General features: G+C 39.9%; 2 protein-coding genes across 20 annotated transcripts in view; one reads left to right on the top strand and one right to left on the bottom strand.

Annotated features, from left to right (window-relative positions):
• LOC113095539 (synaptoporin-like) overlaps positions 1 to 1,462 on the bottom strand; it is a 41,918-nt gene extending 40,456 nt beyond the window's left edge. For 2 of the 3 annotated variants that reach the window (XR_003288360.1, XM_026261028.1), the window contains exon 1: positions 588 to 1,462. The gene's annotated coding sequence lies outside the window, so the exon portion shown is untranslated. The remainder of the gene's footprint in view (positions 1 to 587) is intronic. The other variant, XM_026261029.1, reaches the window with a different exon arrangement.
• Positions 1 to 23,540, top strand: part of LOC113095412 (calcium-dependent secretion activator 1) — a 74,392-nt gene that overhangs the window by 19,495 nt on the left and 31,357 nt on the right. For all 17 annotated transcript variants that reach the window (XM_026261004.1, XM_026261012.1, XM_026261016.1 and 14 more), the window contains exons 3-6: positions 7,933 to 8,265; positions 17,334 to 17,414; positions 17,763 to 17,996; positions 19,353 to 19,474. In XM_026261004.1, coding sequence (XP_026116789.1) covers positions 7,933 to 8,265; positions 17,334 to 17,414; positions 17,763 to 17,996; positions 19,353 to 19,474 — 770 coding nt within the window. The remainder of the gene's footprint in view (positions 1 to 7,932; positions 8,266 to 17,333; positions 17,415 to 17,762; positions 17,997 to 19,352; positions 19,475 to 23,540) is intronic.

Genomic DNA, 23,540 nt, shown 5'->3' on the forward strand with positions numbered 1-23,540 from the left:
ATTGGTTCCAGTAACATTACTGAGCAGCACACCTGTTTAAAACATTGATAATAAAACCATTTTTTGTGTTAGTTATATTAGAATGATTTCTAAAGGATCACGTGACACAAGACTGGAAGAATTGGCTGCTGAAAATTCAGCTTTACCTTCAATGGATTAAATTACATTTAAAAAAATATTAAAATAGAAAGCAGTTATTTTAACTAATAATATGTGGTAATATTACTGTATTTACAGCATTTTTAAAAGAAAACAAATACAGCCTTGGTGAGCATAATAAATAAAAACAGTAGTGTATTAAAATATTCAAATTGAGAGCATGTGTAATTGTCTAGTTTTCTAATAAAAAAAGGTGCAGAAATAGATAAAGGATATTTAAGTTGTCAGGATTCCACCATCATCATCACTCCCTCCACCCACTCGCTCGTCATCCCCTGAATATTAATTGTCATCACCTGCATCTCTTCATCCTCATCACCGTCACCTGCTATCCTTCATCACTGCTCACCCTTATATACCCGCCTCAACCTTCAGTCTCCGTCTGATCTCGTCATTACATGGCTTACAGACTCTGTCTCAACACTCACCTGAGAATCCGCGAATCTTCTGAGAACCCTCAAAGATTGGTCCGTCTTCTTCTGCCTTCAGTCCTCCTTCGGTGATCCCACTTCCACTTCCTGTGATTAGAGATCGTTCAGTAAATCGATATTGGTCCATACTCGCTCTCATTCTGATATTCCCGTCTGGTTCGGAGCATTCTGCAAATAAAACTCTCAAACTGACCATCCTGTCTGCCTCCTGTCTCGTCCGTGACAGAAGATCAGACCAAAGATGCAGAATCCTACGGAGCCTGGAGGGAATCCATCTCAAGACCCGTTTGCCGAACTAGTGCGAGCAGTGTGCCAGTCAATCCGCTCATCTTTACCGGACAACCCTTCCGCCATCCCCGAAGCCATCCTTCACTCTGCACGCCGACACCAACTTCCGCAAACACCCGCTACTTCGCCGGCTGCCTCTGCGAGTCCCATGGCCCGACCAGCGCCGTTCAGTGGTGAGGCGGAGGATTGCAGTGGTTTTTTGCTTCAGGTTTCACTATATTTCCAAATGCAAGCACATCAGTTTACCGACGATTCCGCCCGGGTGGCCTTTATTATTTCCCTACTCTCTGGCAGAGCTCTCCAGTGGGCACAATCCCTTTGGAATTCAGATTCCCCAGTGTTAAAGTCCCTGTCAGGTTTCATATCTCATTTTAAGGAAGTCTTTGGCCAGGCAGTTTCAGATCTCTCAGTCCATGATCAGCTTTACAATCTCCGTCAAGGAAACTCCTCTGTCAGCACGTATGCACTCCAGTTTCGCACCCTGGCGGCATCCTGTGGCTGGAACGAGTCGGCCCTGATTACCGCTTTCCGCCACGGCCTGAATCCGAACATCCGTCAGCTATTGGTTGTTTATGATGACTCCATGGGGATTGAGAACCTCATTCAAAAGACCATTCGAGTTTCTCAACGTTTATCTGCCTGTGACAATCCATCTACCGCTGTCAGTCCTCCGTCCTCGATTCCCATTGCTTCTCCTCCAGCACCTGAACCTATGCAAGTGGACTCCACCCATCTCACTCCTTCTGAGCGCCAGCGTCGCATCCAGCTTCACCTCTGTCTGTACTGCGGGAGCGACAATCATCTCATCTGCTCCTGTCCTGTTCGACCTCAACGTTCTGCGGTAAGCTCCATTCAGATCCCTCCTAAAGTGGAATCTTTAAACCGTACCATGGTTCATCTGTTAACCCCCCATATCTGTGTCTCAGCGCAAGCCCTCCTCGACTCCGGTTCAGCGGGGAACTTCATTTCAACCCAGCTCCTCCAAAAACTGAATGTCCGCAAGCACCGCAGCCTTCAAGAGCTCAGAGTTCAAACCATCCAAGGAAAGCCGCTAGGTCGAGGTCGAATCAGTCATGTCTCTCCCACATTAATGCTCCGCATTGGCTGTTTACACGCAGAAGAGATCTCATTCTTGGTGCTGGAGGAGTCTACTGCTGAGCTCATCCTGGGACGCCCCTGGTTGATCCAACATCAGCCCACCATTGACTGGAAATCCGGGGAGGTTCTTCGTTGGGGAGAAAACTGTACACATACCTGTCTAGCTCCAGTCAAGAGGAACCCGAAAACCCTATCTTCCCCCTCTTCTTCGTCTTCCGTGCTCAAACCCAAACTTCCAGTTTGTTCGACTTCAGTTGAGAGTCCAGAGGTCCAGCATCAAGTAGAGATTCCTGCTGAATACAGGGGGTTCCAGGATGTGTTCAGCAAGCAGTTGGCGACCAAGTTACCACCTCATCGGCCATGGGACTGCGCCATCGACCTGCTACCTGGAGCCACTCTACCTAAAGGCCGTATCTACCCTCTCTCCATCCCGGAACAGAAGGCCATGGAGGAGTATGTGAAAGAAGCCCTTCAGCAGCAGTTCATCCGTCCATCGGTTTCACCCGCCGCTTCCAGCTTCTTTTTCGTGGCTAAGAAGGATGGAGGCTTGAGACCATGTATTGATTACCGCCATCTGAACTCCCAAACGGTCAAATTTCGTTACCCCCTTCCTCTGGTCCCAGCAGCCCTGGAACAACTACGTGGGGCCCGTATATTCTCCAAGTTGGATCTGCGCAGTGCATACAACTTAATCCGTATCCGTCGGGGTGACGAGTGGAAGACTGCTTTCGTCACCCCTTCCGGCCACTATGAATACAGGGTAATGCCTTTCGGCCTATCCAACGCCCCTGCAATCTTTCAAAATTACATGAATGAAGTGTTCCGAGAGTACCTCAATAGATTTGTTGTAGTTTACTTGGATGATATCCTCATCTACTCATCATCACTTCCTGAACACAGACGCCATGTCACTCTGGTCCTGCAGAAATTGAGAGCCCATCAGTTGTTCCTGAAATTGGAGAAATGTGAATTTCACACCACGTCGGTACAGTTTTTGGGCTATATCATAAATCGGCATGGAGTGCAAATGGACCAGAGGAAGGTGGATACCATCCGGAACTGGCCGCAGCCCACTACTGTGAAAGAGCTTCAAAGATTCCTCGGATTTGCCAACTTTTATAGAAGATTCATCCATAACTACAGCATTATCAGTGCTCCTCTGACCTCCTCTTTGAAGGGCCAGACCAAGTCTCTATCCTTCTCCTCCGAAGCCATCCAAGCCTTCCAACAACTAAAAGACGCCTTTTCAACCGCTCCCGTCCTCGCCCATCCTAACCCAGATCTGCCATTCGTCGTCGAGGTTGATGCGTCTTCTACTGGAGTAGGAGCAGTCCTCTCCCAGCGGCAGGGTGAACCTTCCAGACTCCATCCATGTGCCTTCTTCTCCAAGAAGCTGTCCCCGGCGGAGCGAAACTATGACATCGGAAATCGGGAACTGCTTGCAATCAAGCTTGCCTTGGAAGAGTGGAGGCATTGGCTGGAGGGAGCCAATCACCAATTTCAAGTAATCACCGATCATCGTAATCTGGAATACCTCAAAGAAGCCAAGAGGCTCAATCCTCGTCAGGCCCGCTGGGCTCTCTTCTTCACCCGTTTTGATTTCGTTGTTACCTACCGACCCGGCTGTAAGAATGGAAAAGCTGACGCTCTCTCACGCCTCCATCATTCCTCGTCTGAGGAGTACCGCCCCGAACCCATTCTCCCTCCAGCCGTGTTCGCCTGTCCAATCCTCTGGGACATAGACGATCAAATATCCCAGGAAAACCGTCTCCATCCCGCTCCGCCGGGAGGTCCAGAGGGGCTCACCTTTGTACCTCAACAATTCCGCACCGCCCTTCTGGACTCTGCTCATACAGCTCCGGGCTCTGGACATCCAGGTAGCAGGCGTACCCTCTCGCTCCTCAGTCAACGGTACTGGTGGCCATCTATCTCCAAAGATGTCTCCCGGTTTGTCCAAGGGTGCTCAGTCTGCGCCATCTCTAACACGCCCAGAAAACTCCCGGAGGGTAAACTCGTACCTCTTCCTATTCCCCGTCGTCCATGGTCTCACCTTGGTGTAGACTTCATGACTGACCTTCCTAAATCTAACAACTTCACCTGTATTCTAGTTGCAGTGGATCGGTTCTCGAAGGCTTGCAAGCTGATCCCCTTACCTGGACTCCCTACCGCCTTTGAGACCGCGGAGGCTTTGTTCCATCATGTTTTCAGAAATTTTGGAATTCCCGAAGATATAGTATCGGATAGGGGTCCGCAGTTCATATCTCGAGTATGGCAAGCCTTCTTCCGACTACTTGGGGTGACTGTTAGTCTCTCCTCAGGATACCACCCTCAGACGAACGGCCAGACTGAGCGGAAGATCCAGGAGATAGGACGGTACCTCAGGTCATATTGCCACCAGTACCAGGACAGCTGGAGTCGCTACCTCCCCTGGGCTGAATACGCCCAGAATTCTCTCAGGCAATCCACCACCGGGCTCACTCCTTTTCAATGTATCCTGGGTTTTCAACCTCCTCTATTCCCTTGGTCTGGGGAGCCCTCGGAGGTTCCAGCCGTTGACTATTGGTTCCATCAGAGCGAGAGGGTATGGGACTCAGCTCACGTTCACCTCCAACAGGCAGTGCGAAGGCACAAAACCCAAGCCGATCGTCGACGGACAGACCCTCCCCAGTACCAACCGGGTCAGAAGGTGTGGCTTTCAACCCGTGACATCCGCCTTCGCCTGCCCTGCCGTAAGCTGAGTCCCCGATACATCGGACCATTTACCGTGCAGAGGCAGCTGAATGAAGTCACTTACAGGCTCAACCTTCCACCTCATTACAAGTTTTCACCTTCATTCCACGTCTCCTTGTTAAAGCCTTTCATTGACCCTGTCACTTCTCCTCCCTCAGATCCAGGACCTAGGGACTTACCTCCTCCTCCCGTTCCAGTAGAAGAGGAGCCTATCTACCGTGTCCGCAACATCATGGATTCGCGGCGACGAGGCCCCCGGCTAGAATACCTAGTAGACTGGGAGGATTATGGCCCCGAGGAACGCTCATGGGTACCCCGCGAAGATATCCTGGACCCAACCCTCCTCACCCAGTTTCATGCAGACCATCCTGATCGTCCTGCACCCAGAGGTCGTGGTAGGCCTCGCCGTCGCCAATACCCCTCTTCTCAAGCGTCAAGAGCCGCCTCGGGAGGGGGGGATACTGTCAGGATTCCACCATCATCATCACTCCCTCCACCCACTCGCTCGTCATCCCCTGAATATTAATTGTCATCACCTGCATCTCTTCATCCTCATCACCGTCACCTGCTATCCTTCATCACTGCTCACCCTTATATACCCGCCTCAACCTTCAGTCTCCGTCTGATCTCGTCATTACATGGCTTACAGACTCTGTCTCAACACTCACCTGAGAATCCGCGAATCTTCTGAGAACCCTCAAAGATTGGTCCGTCTTCTTCTGCCTTCAGTCCTCCTTCGGTGATCCCACTTCCACTTCCTGTGATTAGAGATCGTTCAGTAAATCGATATTGGTCCATACTCGCTCTCATTCTGATATTCCCGTCTGGTTCGGAGCATTCTGCAAATAAAACTCTCAAACTGACCATCCTGTCTGCCTCCTGTCTCGTCCGTGACATAAGTAGAATAAGCAGCTAAGAATAAGGATAAGAATATTAAGAATACTAAGAATGGTGCACTGAATTAATTCAATTAGGTTTGGTGTCTCTGTCCATGTAAGGTTGTGACATATTAACCTCGCCTTCAGGCGATTAGCATGGGCTAATGATGGCAAACAACAATGACCCGTTGATTATTATACAATGTGTGTTGAAATGTTACATAGCCCGATGTACAGTAGTTACCACACTGCAGATTAGACAAAATATTTAGATGATGACACAACTTTTTTCTAAGTGAATTACCATGGAGATGAGAGTGTCTAAATAGCCCTTTTGGTGACGACTCTCCGTAGCTAAAACATAAGTATTTACACATGCCCTGTGAAGAGATTGCTATTCTAATGGATTCGAATATTGTGGTCCTGTTGCTGTGGTTTGGGCCTCTGTGCATGCTAATTTACTTGCGCAATATGGCTGAAAGTGGTAATTTAAATACTTTAGGCTGCCTCACATGTGAAATCATTAATATCTGTGCATTTTATTTAATTGCCAAAGCTGTAAGTAATGATTTATTGTAGCCAGTAACAATTACAAGATTCTCATGAGTGTTGCATACAGTATGAGTGCTAGTGTGCAGACATATGCAAGAATTAATAGCTAAGCATATACAGTAAGTGAAAATGTATGTCTTTCATAGTGCCTACAACTTGCAGATAAAATAGGCAATTAGTTATGAAATGGGCAAACTGTTACACTTCATAAACTCTGTAGAAAAACTGAAAAGACTGCTTATCTCATGCCAGGGCATTTCCTTTAAGCCGTAAAACACCATATCTGTAATATAGGTAAACCACCTGTGAAAAGAAATATGTAAAATTAATATTAGCACAATATACTTTGTGCCCTATTTTTACAAACTTTTTTAGACTGTAGCAATACTTCTCTGAAACATGCTAATTTCCCCCCTCAGATTTCTATAATAATCCAAGCAGAAAAGCCATTGCAGGGCTTGTTTGCAGAACTGTAAATTTCCAAATTAGTTTGTTATAGCAGGCCACCGAAAGAGAAGCTTATTGTAAACTGCAGTCTGGATCGGGACCAGACAGCAATTTAAATCTCTATTTGTCTTCTTGAATGGAGAACGAGAAGGGCTTTTAAAAGGAATGAAGAAAAGCAGCTGCCAAGGACTCCAATTGTTAAGAAAAACATAAATCATGTTTAACTCGCACCTCCATAAAACCAGATTTGAAACATTGCGTATAGGAAAAGAGGAGGCAGTTGGAACTCAACAGTCATTTCAGTTGGACTAAAGAATAAAATCACAAGTGTTCTCTCCCGTTATTCTGGTTTGAATTTCGAAAATATCTCCTGAATAATTCAGGGAGAGAGCCCATAGGACTGCTGCATTTTTGCCCACACTGATCCCATCATTTCGAAGCTGTGAAATTTTAGAGTTACCATTGCTTTCCATGGCTTTAATGACGTTGCTTATATTACTGCAGTATATCACTGTAGATGATGTTGTATCTATCACAGCATAGAATATTAAAGGAGCACTGAGGCATAATTTCCTCTAGCAGATTGCAGTGATTGAAAACACAGTGAATGTTTTCAAGTTATCCAAGTGAAACTTTTTGAAGGGCACATCTGTTTTTTTTTTTTTTTCTGGTTTTATCATCACCTCACCTTTAAAGGCCCGATGAAATGACTTGGCAAGTGCAGTTTTTTTGTCTTATATTAATTATTAATTGGACATATCACTTTTTTAACAAATATTGCCAGTAGCCTTTAATTATTCAGTTAGATTAATATAGTATTATACTCAATTAATAATATTGGTCCCACTTTATATTAAGTGGTAGTTATTGTGTTCATATTGTACAGCAAAACACTTTTGCTGCTATTAAGATTGGATACAGGTAAGGTTAGGGACACTTTTGGTGGTATGGGTAGGTTTAAGGGTGGGTTAATGTATAAGGGGTGGGTCAACAAGTGTAATTATAAATGCAGTTACAGAAATTAATTACAGATGTAATTACATGCAGGTATTTTTAAAATATGTACAATGTAAAAACATGTATTTACACAATAAGTGCATTGTACCAAACTATTCATTTAAATGTAAGTATATAGTAGTTAAGGCTATCTAATATAAAGTGGGACCATATTATTAAATAAATATATTTATTTAATTTTATTCAATGAAATCACATTTGTAAATTTAAAGGTAAGTTAAGTCAATGTTAAGAAAGCATATAGCACATGTACGTGACTAAAAATAACAAAACTCCAATTCTGAATATGTTTAGAATTTCTTTTGCCTTCCCCTTGTCTGTGTGAACTTCAGGTTTTTCTGAAGAGCGACCGTGTTGCTAAGATGGTCCAAACAGGAGGTTTATCTGCTCTGGACTGTCGTGAGGTGTTCAAGCGTCATATCGAGAAACGTGTCCGGAGCCTGCCAGAGATCGATGGTCTGAGCAAGGAGACTGTGCTGAGCTCCTGGATGGCTAAGTTTGACACCATCTACCGTGGAGACGAGGACCCACGCAAGGCACAGCAGCGCATGACAGCCAGCGCCGCTTCCGAGCTCATCCTGAGCAAAGAACAGCTCTACGAGATGTTCCAAATGATCCTGGGGATCAAGAAGTTTGAGCACCAGCTGCTGTACCAGGCTTGCCAGGTAGGTGGGAAAGTAGCTGTTTGACCTGTACAACATTTTGGTTATATAAACTATTTTGGGTGAACAGAGACTTGTATGTATAAACCATGGATTGTATTTTATTAGGTTTGCCTTGAAATGAAAGTGTAATTCAAGCAGGTTGTGATTTAGCAATTCCTCTTCTGCTGTTGTTTAATTGTTGGTTTATGCATCGGAATGATAACTTGGTTGCTGTGATGCTCCTCGTTGTGCATTTCAAGACCCTTGCATTCTATTTGAAGCTGTTGCACTCAATCTACTTTGAATGCAAATACACACGTCATTTGAACCTCCCCTTAGTGTTCGCAGTGTAATGTTACGGTAAGATCCCATTGTAACGAGATCTAAGTAAGGCAAAGGTCCCTGATGACTACTTCATAAGATTTTTAGATCTAAAATAATTTGTGTTTTCTCAAGTGAAGGGCGCACTTTGGTTTGATTGTCCTTGGGTTTATAATAAATCAAATTCCATTTCCCTACAGAAACTTCAGTGCTGGCACAGGTATGATGTTTGCCTAGAAGTACAGAAATTACTGTCATTTGGGGATGAAGAGAGCAAAATCAACAACAATTTGCATGTGTCCCTGTATTCAAACGAATAGCAAAAAGGCTTGTTCTGAAGTTTTCATAGCATTCTTTAGGAATACAGAAAGTTATTGTGAATGTGTCTCTTCACAGTTTAAGGGAATGCTTTTTGAACATTGAATAAAATACACACATCACCTTAGGACAGCAACTTTATGAGGTATTAAGCCAAAAGTTACATCCGTATGAAAAGCACTGGGCTTATAAAATTGCTAACGCTTATAGTCTTCACATTTTACCACTTTTTCCTCAGCTTTATTGAGAGAGAGAGATCTCATCTGAGCCTCCGACATTAAATCTCAGTCTTTCAAATGTGCTTTGAAGATGGCTAACCCACTTTTCCTGCTAACTCAGACTTCAGGGTGGGGAATTAGCATACTGTCTACCAATGTTTGTCACTCAGAAAGCCAAAAACACAGCTAAAGTGTGTGTTAGTCCATTTGGTTTTTAATGGATCTTATATTGCTCAGATGGGATGCTACAGAGCATTCACTTGGAGACTAAGTTTATTTCCTTATCCTAATTAAACATCCTTAGTTTGTAAATATGACCAAATAGGCATTTGTTGAAAGCACTTAAGGGATCTATAACACACTGAAAAATGCCTTTGGGGAAACGCGACGGCAAGAAATCGTTGATATATCAACTTGTAAGCATGTCTTTTCGATGGATGAACAAACAGCAAGCGAGGGGAGCGGAAGAAGTAGGAGGGAAGTTCAGCATAAAATCTCCTCAGTCCTGGCAGCGTTCATGTCAGGGTAGTCAAAACATCACAGTGCTGGCAGGGGCAAAATTGCTGCATCTGCCGACAAATAAGCACACAACCAGCATTTTTCACCATTTCTGTGTGACAAGTATACCTGCAAGCACTGTTTCTGTGACAAACAAACAATGTTTCGCCTCTGATTTTCTGCCAGTTTCACAGACACTTTTTTATATCGTCGAATGCAGATGGTACAGTATATACTCTTACAGAAATAGTTGAAAGTTCTATAATCGTTTACTCAGACTTACGTGCGTTTTCAAACCTATGTGATTTTCTTTCTTCTGGGGAATGATGTTAAGCAATCAGAAATATTAAGCATGATGATGGCTCTTGAAAATATGATTTCTGAAAAGACTGGCTGCTGAAAATTCAGCTTTGCTATCACAGGAATACATTATAGTAAAAAATATATCAAAACAGGAAACAGTTATATAACATTTCACAATATTACTGTTTTAAAGGCTTTTTGATCAAATAAATGCAGCTTTGGCAAGCATAAGAGGCTGACCCCAAACACAGTTTTTGATTTTTGATTTCACAGTTCATTGTTAGGCTTAATGGATATAAAAAGAAAGGGTCATAAAACTATATCTTCAAGATTTTGGCTTATAAGAGATTATATTAGAGAAGCCTCCGAGGCATATGCTTTCTGCAGTAGATGGAGAACTCATGACACAGCTAAAAGAGCTATTTTAATTTAAACACACTTTGAAAAGATCAGAGCCGCAGATTTGGGATGACTCAGAGGCTGGATGTCATATCATCCTGTTGGCAAGATCAGTGCTTTTTATGATCAAAAAGCCCTTGTAAATGCTTTGGGAGATCATCAATTAGCTGGTCAATCAGCATCGATTTATACTAGCTTTGAAAAACTAATTTGGTAAAGGTTACTTATATTTTTTGATGATTTGAGACATGTTACAACTTGCACTTTAAGCTGATCTCACAGCAGGCAGTTGGTTGGATTTCTGAGTCAGTATCAAAAACGTTTACCGACAATTTATTTACAAAGTAAACAAGAATCGATCAGGCTGCTCCACATCAAACCAAGAAAAACCTTTCTCTTGCTCTTTCCCTTTATCCTCAGTAAGGACTCTGTTGTGTGGGTCACAAGGCCATTTGTAGGAGGCGTTTTCTTTTGGCTGCCAAAAGATGCTTCATACACCACCTGCAGTGTATTTAATGAAAGCACAATCACACATAATTGGCAAAAATTGTCTGGTGCTCTGTGGATTCAGCTGGAGCAACTGAGCTGTTGACTGCCCTGCACATACACATACCCATCATCACAAATAAAAACAAACAATCCATTGCATTACGTTCACGGCCAATCTTTCTTTTGGCTTTGTTTTTCCATTTTTCAGAGCTGAAGCTATACATACAGCAAGCCTAGAAAGTATTTGGACATTAAAATGTTAACAATAGAACATTAAATTAAATGACATCTGCAAACAAATTATGCTAGACCTGATACTATACAGGTATGTATTCACTGCTTATTTCAGCACTATAGATATTCCAGGAAATTTGAACGCAGAGGTACTGAACCATCTCAAAGTGTGTGTTATTATCAGCCATTTGCGCATTAATGAACAGAAACCTTTTACAGGAAACCTGTCAAATTAGGATGGATGAGTATGAGTGTAGGATTGCTTTCTGATTATTTTGTCATGCAATAGTTAATGAACCGTGGCGGGCAGTTGTGGCGGGAGTGTTTCGGCAAATATTGTTTGCAAACAAAGGAACCGAGACGGCGTATTTAGTGTTTGCTGGTGCCTTGGCGACTGAAAGCAAAGTCAACACATTTTACTCTAATGCTGCATTCCTAATAGTCATACGGATAACATAAAACTGCATTTCAGGGGTAACGTTGGATTACTTTTCAGTATAATTGCTTGAATTGCTTCTAAGTCAAGTTAAATCTCTTTGAGATAATAGAAAACAGTGAATGTGCTGTGCGCTGTAGTTAGTGCTAGCTCATAAACTGGTCCATTCACGCTCATCTCCCTCCAGTCACAAATAGATTCTCTCTGCGATGCACACCTCTGGTGCTCCCAAGAGCCTCCTCATTGAATTACTGAATAGATTCATTCAGCCTTTCCTGTTTCTTCTCTCTCATTGTTGTCTGTTCTTTGTTGTTTAGGGGACATGTATAGCTTTTAATGTCGGCTTCTCTGACGGTTTAAAAAATGTATGTAAAGAATTGTCTCATATTTACAGTCTAAAAAGAGTTTACAGTGGTAACAATTTAGTATAGGGACCAGTTCTCACTTTGCCTATTAGCATGCAACATATTGGCTATTTATTTGTAATTATAAAGCACATATTCTGCATGACCATATTCTACATCCCTAATCCTACCCAATACCTATACTACACAAATACCTTGCTGTTAATAAGTAGCAAATAAGGCATTTATCTAGGCAAAAGTCAAGTTAATGGTTTGTTAATAGCAAGAATTGGTCCTTAAAATAAAGTGTGACAGTTATAGCCTTAATAAAAATCAACTCAAACCTCTTCCAGTTCAAAATCTCTTTTTATTTTTCCATAGACAACATTGCCGTTGCTATAAGATTGCAATAGGATTTTTCAAATACTAAACATGTTCTATCGCAATAATACTCTTATTGAGAAATAAAAGAGAACAGCTTGATTCGCAGTAAATGAGCCGATGTGAGATGATGAAACACTGGCAGCACATATAAGAAAACCCTAACATAAGTTTCGACAATAGCCGTATGTTGTCTTTGCCAAGCCTACATACAGTAATTATTGCGTGCATATGAAAACTGGCAGTGATATTGTGCTTTGTCAGACAACCTCTATCTCTCTCTTTCTCCCTCTCTCCCTCCCTCTCTCTCTCTCTTTAAAAGCTCCTTTAATTTGTCAGCTCTATTGCTTTGCATTTAAAGCTCCTGTTCATCTCCTCAGGAGTAATTGGAAAAGTTGATACAACCCATATCAGTCCAGCTGACCCAACAACAAAAGCCGTTTCTTAATGTATGTTGGTAACAGTAACAGCAGAAATAGAGAAAGAGAAAAGGTTGGTTCATTGCTGCCGGTGACAGGAGCTGATTATGTGCTCCACTAATCAACAGCTCAGAATGAACCAGCAGGGTTATGGCACACACACAAACACACATACACACACACCCACTGCAAATGATCATTCACATTTTTATGCTATCATGCACTGAAACAATGCATTTGTTCTATATAATAATGTGCATAATTGGTTGTCTTTTCCCCTAATAGCCCTTCAAAAGAATGTGGCTGCTTCTGCCCTTTTTAAAAGAACAGTTCTGCTGTTCTATCCTTTCATTATTTTATAGTACATGACGAACTCTGGCATATTTGACTCTTAACTAAAAAAGAAACCATCAGTCATTTAACACCATATCTCTGTCTACCTGTCTCTTTATTTTTATGTCTCTCATTTGCTACTTCTCTTTCTGTCTTAAGGGCATTTTATACAGTGCATGGTAGGCAGTAAAATTATAATTTTTTTAAATATATGTTTTACCTTTCTTGTTTTCCATACATGTGATGTCGGAAATAACATGATACCCAGTATTGCACAATGCTAGCAAACAAAAGCATAGTGCATTTGTGAATGTGGCAAATACTATAATAATATTATATTCCAGCCCTTTGCAACTAAATTGATCTTATTATATAGACTTGTTTTAATGATTTTAGTTTTTAAAAAGTAGCATATACTTGCATGGATTCAAATACATTAGTTTTAACACTACATTAATTATGCACCATTATTTTTAGACTAGCATTGTGTTTGTTTAGTAGCTAATTGATTTGCATTAGTGACCATTTGTCCATTAAATGTGTTATTTTCACGTGTTATAAGCACAAATAAAAAGCAGCCTATATAAATGTGATTTTTGAAATAAGATTTTTTTTTTTTTTGGTGGGAGGGTTATATAGCTTAGGAAAATCAGCAAAATCATTTTTTGACAACAACATCTTTTTATTGTTAATAAAAGCAATGGAAATACATACAGTATTTTACCTTTGAATGTCTTCTTTTCTAATCTTTCCACATGCACAACAAATCATTTTTGAGCACAAGCACAGCAACCAGTGTTGCTTTCAGTGCCGCCTCCATTCTGCCGCCTCTGTCCCATTGAAAATGAACCAAATTCCTCTTTACTGTGTAAAATGGCCTTACAAATCCTTCATTTTCTACTTCTTTGGTGTGTCTTAATACCCTGCTTTTGCTGACCATTTCAACATGCTTTCTAATCTAACCCTACCCGTGCACACACACACACAAAGACACACACACAAAACCTCTGTCACTTCCTATCTGCCAGACTGGCCAGTAGATCAATAATACAGTAGCCAAGATGTTCAGACTTTTCGAATATATCAGTGGACAGCCGAAGGTCATGCTGTAGGGTTTAGTCACATGACTCGATCTTGTGCTGTCTGCCCTATTACTTCACACAATGTCACTCGCCCACACGCAGCAGAGGAGCCTTGAAGGGAAGAGAGAGAATCAAGACAGGTGGAGAGGTTGTTGAGAGAGATGCTGTGAGAGAGTGTGGTGACAGCAGAAAGCGGCGAGAAAGAGAGAGCAGGGTTGAGAACACAGTCTGCCATCAGCAAATCTAAATGTGTGAATGCATTATTGATGCTGTGAGTCTCTGAGTTTCACTCGCTCCATCTCGGTGAGGACTGAGGAATTGGGGCAACAGCTGTCGGGAGCTCCCTCTGCTGAGATGCCACCTCCACGAAACTGAAGCGAACATTACCGTTCGAACCCTGTGCCTGTTACACTGGCTGCTGTTCGTTTAAGCCAACAGGGATTTATAGTGTCTTTTGAATTACAGGGTCCAAACTAAACAAACAGCACTCAAATGCGGAAGATCCTTTGAATTATATTTCAGTGTCTGGAGCTGGTGATTATACCAGGCCTGGAATTTTCTGTTTACCGCTTGCAGTAGAGAACAACAAGAGCAAAGAGAGCTTTCGATTTAATTACAGTGCCTTCAGAAAGTATTTACCTCTTTCTGCTAAACTTTCCATAAAACATCCCTTCCAAAAACAATACATACATTTTGTCAAAGGTAAATATATTTGACTTACTGTACTGTCCATAATGGAGCTTTTAAGCACAAGACTCAAGCTGTAAGTATCCCCTTGAAATTTTATTTCATTTAATTTTTAAGGAACCTATGTTTGACTTTATTTTATTTTGTTTATTTTCCTGTACTTGAATTAGAATTTACTTAAGAGACAACTGCATTATTTGGTGCAATATTTATTATTATTAATTTTTTTGTGTGATTACTTTGTATTATTTTGTATTACTTTATTAACTGTTTTCCTCATATCCACATATATATGAATTTATTAAAAATTGATGCATTTTATACTGCTTTTTGTATAAAAGTAATAATCTACTCAAGGTTGTGTATTACAGTGTTTTTAGCAAGGCTAAGGATGACTGCTTTAACAACACTTACCATTTATTAGTGTAAAATCAATATAATGCATGACTTCCCTTGGCTCGTTGCTTTAATATGCGTTGATATGAAATGTCACACACTGTATGAGTTAAGATAAACACATGCCCATAACATGGCCTTCACACCAGAGTTACAGCTGCTGAATGAAGAACTGATGTAAATAAACTAATGATGAACCTCTGTACAGACAGACACCCGACCTCCATTTTGTGTTTGCCATCTATTATTAAGACTAGGCTTTTGATGAAAGAGCCGTTTACCTTCAAACAGAACAGAAGCGTGCCGAATAAATGAGGAAATTGAGCTTTACTCCCTTGTTTGTAATTGTACCACCAGGTGATTCCTGACCAGCATTTCAGTCGTGTTTACCGATGTCTCCTGTAAATTATTTAAAATGGCTTATTTGTTAGATACGTGCATGAAATGCTTGAGAACCACAGGGAGATGCTCATTTTGCATAGACCGAGAGCAGAGGTTGCCTGTTTCCAAATATTATGGCACGCCCTTCCGCAACTACTCTCCCTCGAGCAAGCCTGGAGAACAATGCGATCATGAAACAGGTCATTAGGTCATTGTAGTCCTCCCAATGTGCCATCAAAGTTCACTCTGGCATTTTTAGTTTCAGTGAAGCCCATATGCAGACTTTAAAAGGCCAAAGGGGTTTTGATCAATAATTTAGACAAAAGCTTTTAGTCGAACACAATTCGGTGGAGAATTCTGCTCCAAATATGCACTTCTTCTATTCCAGGGGTTGCACTAGCACAAATGTGCACACAGAGGGTTCCTGTATTTGCTGAGCCATGCTTAATTAGAACACAGCCTCTGGAGAGCAGGGCAAAAGATAGACAGGGCTCTGGGGATGAGGACTCAACTCTGCCCCTTGTGACAGGGTTTCCCACTCCAGACTGACTGTCGCCATGGCAAGGGTTGCCTTGGTGCTGTCGCCCATGGATTCTGTGTGGACAGGAGCAAGAGAGTGACATAGACAGGAAGTGATGGCTTTGGATGGGGAGGCTTTAGATGTCATAACACACAAACAGACAGTGACACTCATGCACGCCCACACACGTGCAACAGAGTTATCAGGGGTGAAGAGATAATTTCCTATTCCAGCACATCAGATTTTCCTCTCCATAGGGGTTTTCCATCTTCCACAGGGCCCTTGTGGGTGTGATATAGTTTATGCTTTAGGACAGGATTTATATCCATGTGTTTATGTATGAGGGGCTGTATTTGAGCAGAGCAAAAATTTGTTACAGATGGAATATATTAGATTTTATTATTGATGCTGTGTGTGGGTCACAGAATTCTGTGGAATCTGAGGACACGAAATATATAGATATACATGTTGGGATACATCAGTTGGTAAAAGTGAAAAGTATGAATAAAAAAATATATTTGTAACAGATATTAAATGAACTTTTCCTTTAATCACATAGTGAATATTTCAGTTACAGTCATTTTAATTCTTCACAGTTTTGTAAAAGCAACATTTACACTCTCTAATTCAATGTGAAATGTATATTTTACTTTATTTCAGTTTTATTTCGGTGGAAAATATTTTAAAAGGTTTAATCACTTAATGAAAAGGTCAGTGGCATCTTGAAGGGAGAAGTGCAACTGTTCGTTATTACATTTTTATTTCACAAATGAACAAAAGATCAGTGTTATTTTAGTACTGAAAATATGAATAGTAAAATATATACTAATATTAAATATCTATTCATATTGTTAGCTTTTTTATTTTTATTATCTTCAGTTTTCATTTTCAGGTTTTATTAATTTTATGTGCTTTTGTCATTAATTTTTGTTTTGTTTTAGTTTTAATAGTTTTGATACATCATATTAAAATTATTTTAGTCAGCTGCCAAGGCAGTATATCTCATTATTGTTAATAAATATTATGTTTTAATATAATGCAATATTCATATTTTATTATGTCAGTTTAATTGAAATGAATGAAAGTTACTTTTATCAGTTTTAATCACTTAGAGTAATTAGGAACAGTTGTATTTCTGCTTTCAGGATGTGTGTTTCCAATTTACCTTATCAATCTGACCCAGTTATGTCACATGCACTATGTGGTGCAGGAAAGCTGTACCAGGGGTCAGACTTGATTAGATGCCTTCTGGAGATAGGTTGGTATTAGTGTGTGGAGGTTTGAGTGCTAATGGTAATCAGTATATTACTTTGGGTGTGTGTGGTTTCAGTTGGATAATCTGGACGAGCAAGCAGCTCAGATCAGGAGAGAACTGGATGGGCGTCTGCAGATGGCTGATCAGATTGCCCGGGTAAGTCTCATCATTTGATCACATACACGTGGACAGAGATGCTCCGGACGTGCTGTAAACAGAACTGGCATCCATTCCATTGCATATCAGCCAATTCAGTTTATGCACCCACATTTTCACTTTATAATTCAAACAGACTAGAGTTTGCCAAGTAGGACTTGTTCCATAATGAATATCTTTTGGGTCAAGTTGACATTTTGAGTAAGTTAAGCCAGTTAAGCCTTCTTTCATACAAGGTGACAAAATAATAGTTTTTAAAAATGCTAACATTAGTTAATTTTTTTTAATTGGAATAATTAAAAAATATTAGAATTTACTTATTTGCTATTTCTTAAAAAAAAAAATCAGGCTGCCAAATTCCCCAAGTTTGTGTCGAAGGAGATGGAGGCTATGTATATCGAGGAGCTGAAGAGCTCAGTTAACCAGCTGATGGCTAACCTGGAGAGCATGCCGGTTTCAAAGGGAGGAGAGTTCAAACTGCAGAAGCTAAAGAGGGGACACAACACCTCCATCATTGATATGGGACAGGAAGATGAAAACCAGCTGTCCAAGTCTGATGTTGTGCTGTCTTTCACACTTGAGGTAAGAACTGTTCTAGCCTTCAGGCAGTGTTAGTTTTATGCTCAAGGGCAGGGTTCACATAGTATGTCGTCTCATCAGGCCCAGGGGAGAGAGCGTGATTTTTAGTTGTGGCCCTGCTGAATGCTTCCGTGCATTTGAATTTCTCTTGAACATCTCTGTCTTGTCTGTTTTGCATACAATTAACCATTAAATGTTAAACAAATAACCAAACTTGAGAGACAACGTAAGATGCGGAAAGAGTGGTAGGAGGAGTAGTTCACCAAAAATTAACATTTGCTAAAAATTTACTCACCCTCAGGCCATTTAAGGTTAGGTAGAGTTTGGTTTCTTTTTTAATCAGAACAGATTTTAATGAAATTAGAAGTTTGGACTCTCATTCTGACGGCACCCATTCACTACAGAGGATCCATTGGTGAGCAAGTAATGTAATACTAAATTTCTCTAATTCTGTTTTGATGATCAAACAAACTCTAATACATTCAGGATGGTTTGAGGGGTGAGTACTGTACATTTTTATTTTTTGAATGAGCTATTCCTTTAAGCATTTTTGGTGCTAGTTCCATCAAAGCAACAAACTTTGCCAAGTATTTTTAGGTTTTAGCTGTACAGTAGCTGTATCCTTTGAACTGATAAAATGTGCTGATTTGAACAAAACTTTGTAAAAATAGTATGTAGCATGTTACAAAGTTGAAAAAAGTGCTACAATCTCAAATAACGCTTACTACCACACTTGTACATATCTTTTGGGAGTCTTAAGGGCTTGCCTCTCATCATTTAGAATTAATACACAGTTTCTTTACTGAGTTTCCAGACCTTGCTATCACATAAATTATAGATAGACTGTAGACAGAAAGGGCTGCAGCATATTAAAAAAAAAAGGTTATACTGCATTTTTGATAAATGATTCCCGAGAATCTCGAATGCCTCTGAGAAATCTCCCCTCTCAAGTCTCAGGTTTTGCTATAATTATATTATCTTGAGCTAGCTCGTTTTCAGGGCAGTTGATTATAACGTGCCATGGCTTTAGTAGTCACAAAGGCTGACCGAGCAGTGTTTTATGGATTTGATAGCCTGTCTTCTGTCTTTGGAGTCTATTTTGTTTTGAGGAGCTACGAGCTGCCGGATTTTATAGGTGCTCTGGGTGTGAAGATTGATTTTTGCTCCAGACGTAAACAGTCCTTATTCAGTGAGTGTCAAGAACAAGAAAGTTGAATACTAATAAAAGTTGATAATGTGGTCAAGAAGTTGAGTGGATCCTGATTGGCTGCTAATGAAATAAGAGCTTTAAAAACAGTGAGCATTGCAAAATTTACTATACCTGCATATAAAATACAACCAGCTGTTTCTTTTGTGTAGGTGGTGATTATGGAAGTTCAGGGGTTGAAGTCGCTGGCTCCCAACCGCATTGTGTACTGCACAATGGAGGTGGAAGGTGGAGAGAAGCTACAGACGGACCAAGCTGAGGCATCCAAACCCACGTATGCAACTTTCTTTATTTTCTCCTATAGTAAAAACAGTAATATTGATAAAAAATATTTTTTATCTTTAAATTTACCAATTCATTCTATTGTAATACATTTTAAAACATAATTTATTCCTGTGATGGCTCAGCTACATTTTCAGTGGCCAGAAACAGCATTTATTTGAAACGGAAATATTTTGCAACATTAATGTCTTAACTGTCACTTTTGATTAATTTATTGCAGCCTTGCTGAACAAGTTGTAATTTCTTTTAAAAACTCTTAGTGATTCCAAATGTTTGAACATAAGTGTATATTTTTATAGTTTGACATTCATGTGTTAAAATGCTTTAACATATGTGTACATTTATGTAAATATGAGTATTTCGGTGGCTAATGCTGACATCTGGAGAGCAATGTGGAAGGTGTCTGATGTAAAGTCAAAATGTATACAAATACTTATTTTATCAAATGTTTACTCAAAATTCATATTGGTAGATTTTCCCTAAAATTAGACATGTCACGATGATACAATATACAATCTTTCACATTCTCAGCATGCATTACATTCACAATATGGGCCATTTTTCTAATGGCAGTGCAGTTTCAGGTGCTGTGTCCTCTAACTAGAACTGTTATTTGGCAGTTACTCAAGGGATGAACAACCTATTTTTGGGCCCTACGTTCCATCATTGGATCAGATGCCAGTTTATAATGAGCTAAAGAGCGAGAGGGAGCACGGTAGAGCGAGAAAGAATCAGAGAATATGAGACACAGCCTCCATGTCCCCTCAGAAAAGTAATCAGCTGTGGAGAAACTGATTAGGAGTGCGTATCCCAGCGGAGGGGGGAGAAGCGAAGGAGAGAGAGAGACAGAGAGCCTCCAGCACTCCTGAAGAATAATGACGTCACGTGAGAATTAGCATTTAGATTCTATCATCACACACACCAACCTTCACATGTGTGTGTATGTGTGACAATGAGCACATACACACTATATGCATGCCTTTGACGGTAGTAAAATCTACTTCGTATACAAGGTCACCTTCTTGAACCACAAATGAGGAAAACTTACAATGAAGGATATCTTCAAGGTCATTTTCTTCCCCATATTTTATACCTTTTTCCTTTCTGTTTTCCTTAAAGGGTAGTATAGCAAAAAAAAAAAATCTAAATAAAGAACAAAAAACACATTTTACACATTGCTTTTCACTATGTGATCCCAAGAAAAAGTTAATTATTTTGCATCAGTGCCTTTAAATAGTAATAGATAAAACACTAATAGATAGCTACATATATTTTAATATTACTATAGTTTTTGAAATTATACCTTTTAAACACTTTTTAATGTTATGTTTAATTATAACAAAAAAATATTAGTTGAAAAATACCATGCAAAAATACAATTTTAAATGCTGATACAGATGAATAATTGAATCCGAGTTTTGAGTTGATTTAAAAAAAAAAAAAACTGATTAAACTGAACTGAAGTTAATCAAACTTACCAACCAATTTTTGCTACTGAAGTCAAATAAAAGACGCTATTGAAATATTCAAGTCAAGTCACCTTCATTTTTATAATGCTTTGTTTAAAAAAAAAAACTTTACAATATTAAACTGGAAAATAACAAAATCAATTATGCAAATGCAAATTGTGCTATAAAACAACTGTTGCAAGACGATAGTGTCATTATTCAGTTCAGTTCAATAACTGTGCAAAGTTTATTCATTGTGATCAAGTTCAATTAATAAGCAGCTCTACTGAAGAGAATAGTGTTGTTTTTTAACTCGAGTCACTCGATTCAGTTCAGTTTAATAATAATAGTTTAGATGGTGCAATCAACACATCAAACATCCACAATATTGTTTGATTTTACGTCACCAGCAAAATTGTACATTTATTATAAATATTCAGTATATCGCCCAGCTCTACATCCTTTCCCATATCATAGCTCCCCTGCTCCCCTTTATTCTTTTCCTCTTCTTGTGACAAAAATTTTGCTTCATGCTCTCTCTCTTTTCTTCTTTCAACTGTAAAGCACTTAACTCTTATAAAAGCCTTATGATTATGAGTCATAGAACTCAGTCTATATTCATGTATTCATGCTGTCACTGGCGGCTGGAAACAGAGAGAATTGGCTCATTTTGGCGAAGCATAACAGCGCTAATGGACACACAAGAATGTGTCACATCAAACAGACATGCTGAAGCAGAGAGATTAGGAGGAGGACGAGATAGCGAAAGAGACAGCAGAATTGAAGAGAAAAGGAAATTTGACATTCAGATGTACTTAGAAAAAGTTATTCAGTCAGCTGCTCAAGAATAAACATATCTTGGACTGTCCCAAAGGCACCTTCACACATACACACACAGTTCAGCCATGCACGGCCTTGTGCAGTGTCAGCAACCTCTCTGACACTCGCCGTTAGCACTGTTAGAATGCTAACCCATCCATGTCCATGGAAACCATATACACTCAACCAGAAACGAAACATCTTTCTTCATTAACATAAGAGTTTGTTGTTATTTGCGATTTATCAGTGCAAAAACCTGATTCTTATTCATTAGCCACCTGTCAAGCAGAAGTTAAATTCAGAATAGCATTCTAGTGCATTTAAATTAAGTCATTGCACTGTTACTGTCTGTAGAAAGTAAAATTGCATAAGCATAGATTTTTTGAAAGCATTTCTTTCATTACCTACAGTCATTTCCATAGTTCTTTAAGTGCATATTTTGCTACAGCAACACAGACAGGAAGTGAAAATCATCAGAAGGTGCGATTCATTCCTTGTGAATTCCCTCCTTTCTGTTATAAAATATTTAATATCCCTTGTTTGCCATTAGAAAAATATAGCAGCAAACATTTGGCCAGAAAATTTTCCTCAAGCTCATATTTTCACATGCACATTACCACAAATTAATCACACTTTGTTGCAAATAAAAGAGTTTTTGCTAATAGACTCAATCCGTTCTCAACCTCCCAGCCGTTATGATATGTTTATCGCCCCCTAGTGTTCATCAAAAAATTGACGATTGTGTTCACCCGTTGCTCAATCTGCATTTTTCACTTCTCCCAGTGATAAATCACACTTCCCACCACACACATAGCAGATTTTTTTTTTCCTGTTGCGCTAGCTTTCTCTTTTTGCATTCCATCTCTTTTTCGCTCTCCCCTTTTTTCTTTCTGTCTCATTTGACTGCTGCCTCTGAAATGTGCTGCCTGTTTCCACGGCAGCAGTTCATGTCACGTGTTTCAGTTTTACTAGGCCAACTCTACCCCTCACCCTGTGTGAGTGTGCAGGAGAGAGTCTGCCCGTGATTTCCTAGGTGTGTGTTTCTGTATTGTTGCATCATAGTGTTTTAAGATTTTGTGCATTTATTATTTATAAAATCAATACTGATTGTTTAAAGCATGTCTGTGAGTTATAGTAATTTCTTGCTGAGACCCACTAGAGTTTGATCTCCTATAAACAAGATGAAGATAGCAGAGCTGCACAGTTATTATATTGCTCCCTTTATGAAAGCTTAACACAACATATGGATTAGTGGCCATAAAGAGGAGGAAAGCATAGTGAGACTGTAACAGCAGTGTTTTTTTAAAGGAATTAAAGGATGCAGTGCTTCCACAGAAACATTAGGATGAAAAAATAATAGTACATAAAGCTTAAAAAAACTTTACACTAGAAAATAAAGTTTATACTGAGGTTTCTTTTGGTTCATTGACATGCTAAAGAGCAGCATTAATTTGACTGTAAACTGGGGAAATCTGGGAAGTAAAAGTAAAGAAAGCAAATTCTTCCTGATTCAGAATGTTTACTGAGGAACAGTTCTCCTCAAAAAAATAAATGAAATAAAATAAAAATGTATTCACCCTCAGGCTATCTAATATGTAGATGAGTTTCTTTAGTCAACACAACAGATTTTGGGAAATTTAGCATTGCATCACTTTCTCACCACTGGATCCTCTGCGGTGAATGGGTGTCGTCAGAATGAGAGTACAAACAGCTGATAAAAGTAATCCAGTCCTTCAATTAATGTTTCGTGAAGTGAAAATCTCTTTGTTTGTAAGAAACAATTCCATCATC

This window comes from Carassius auratus, chromosome 6 (genome assembly GCF_003368295.1).
Source record: "Carassius auratus strain Wakin chromosome 6, ASM336829v1, whole genome shotgun sequence".
Classification (NCBI taxonomy): Eukaryota; Metazoa; Chordata; class Actinopteri; order Cypriniformes; family Cyprinidae; genus Carassius; species Carassius auratus.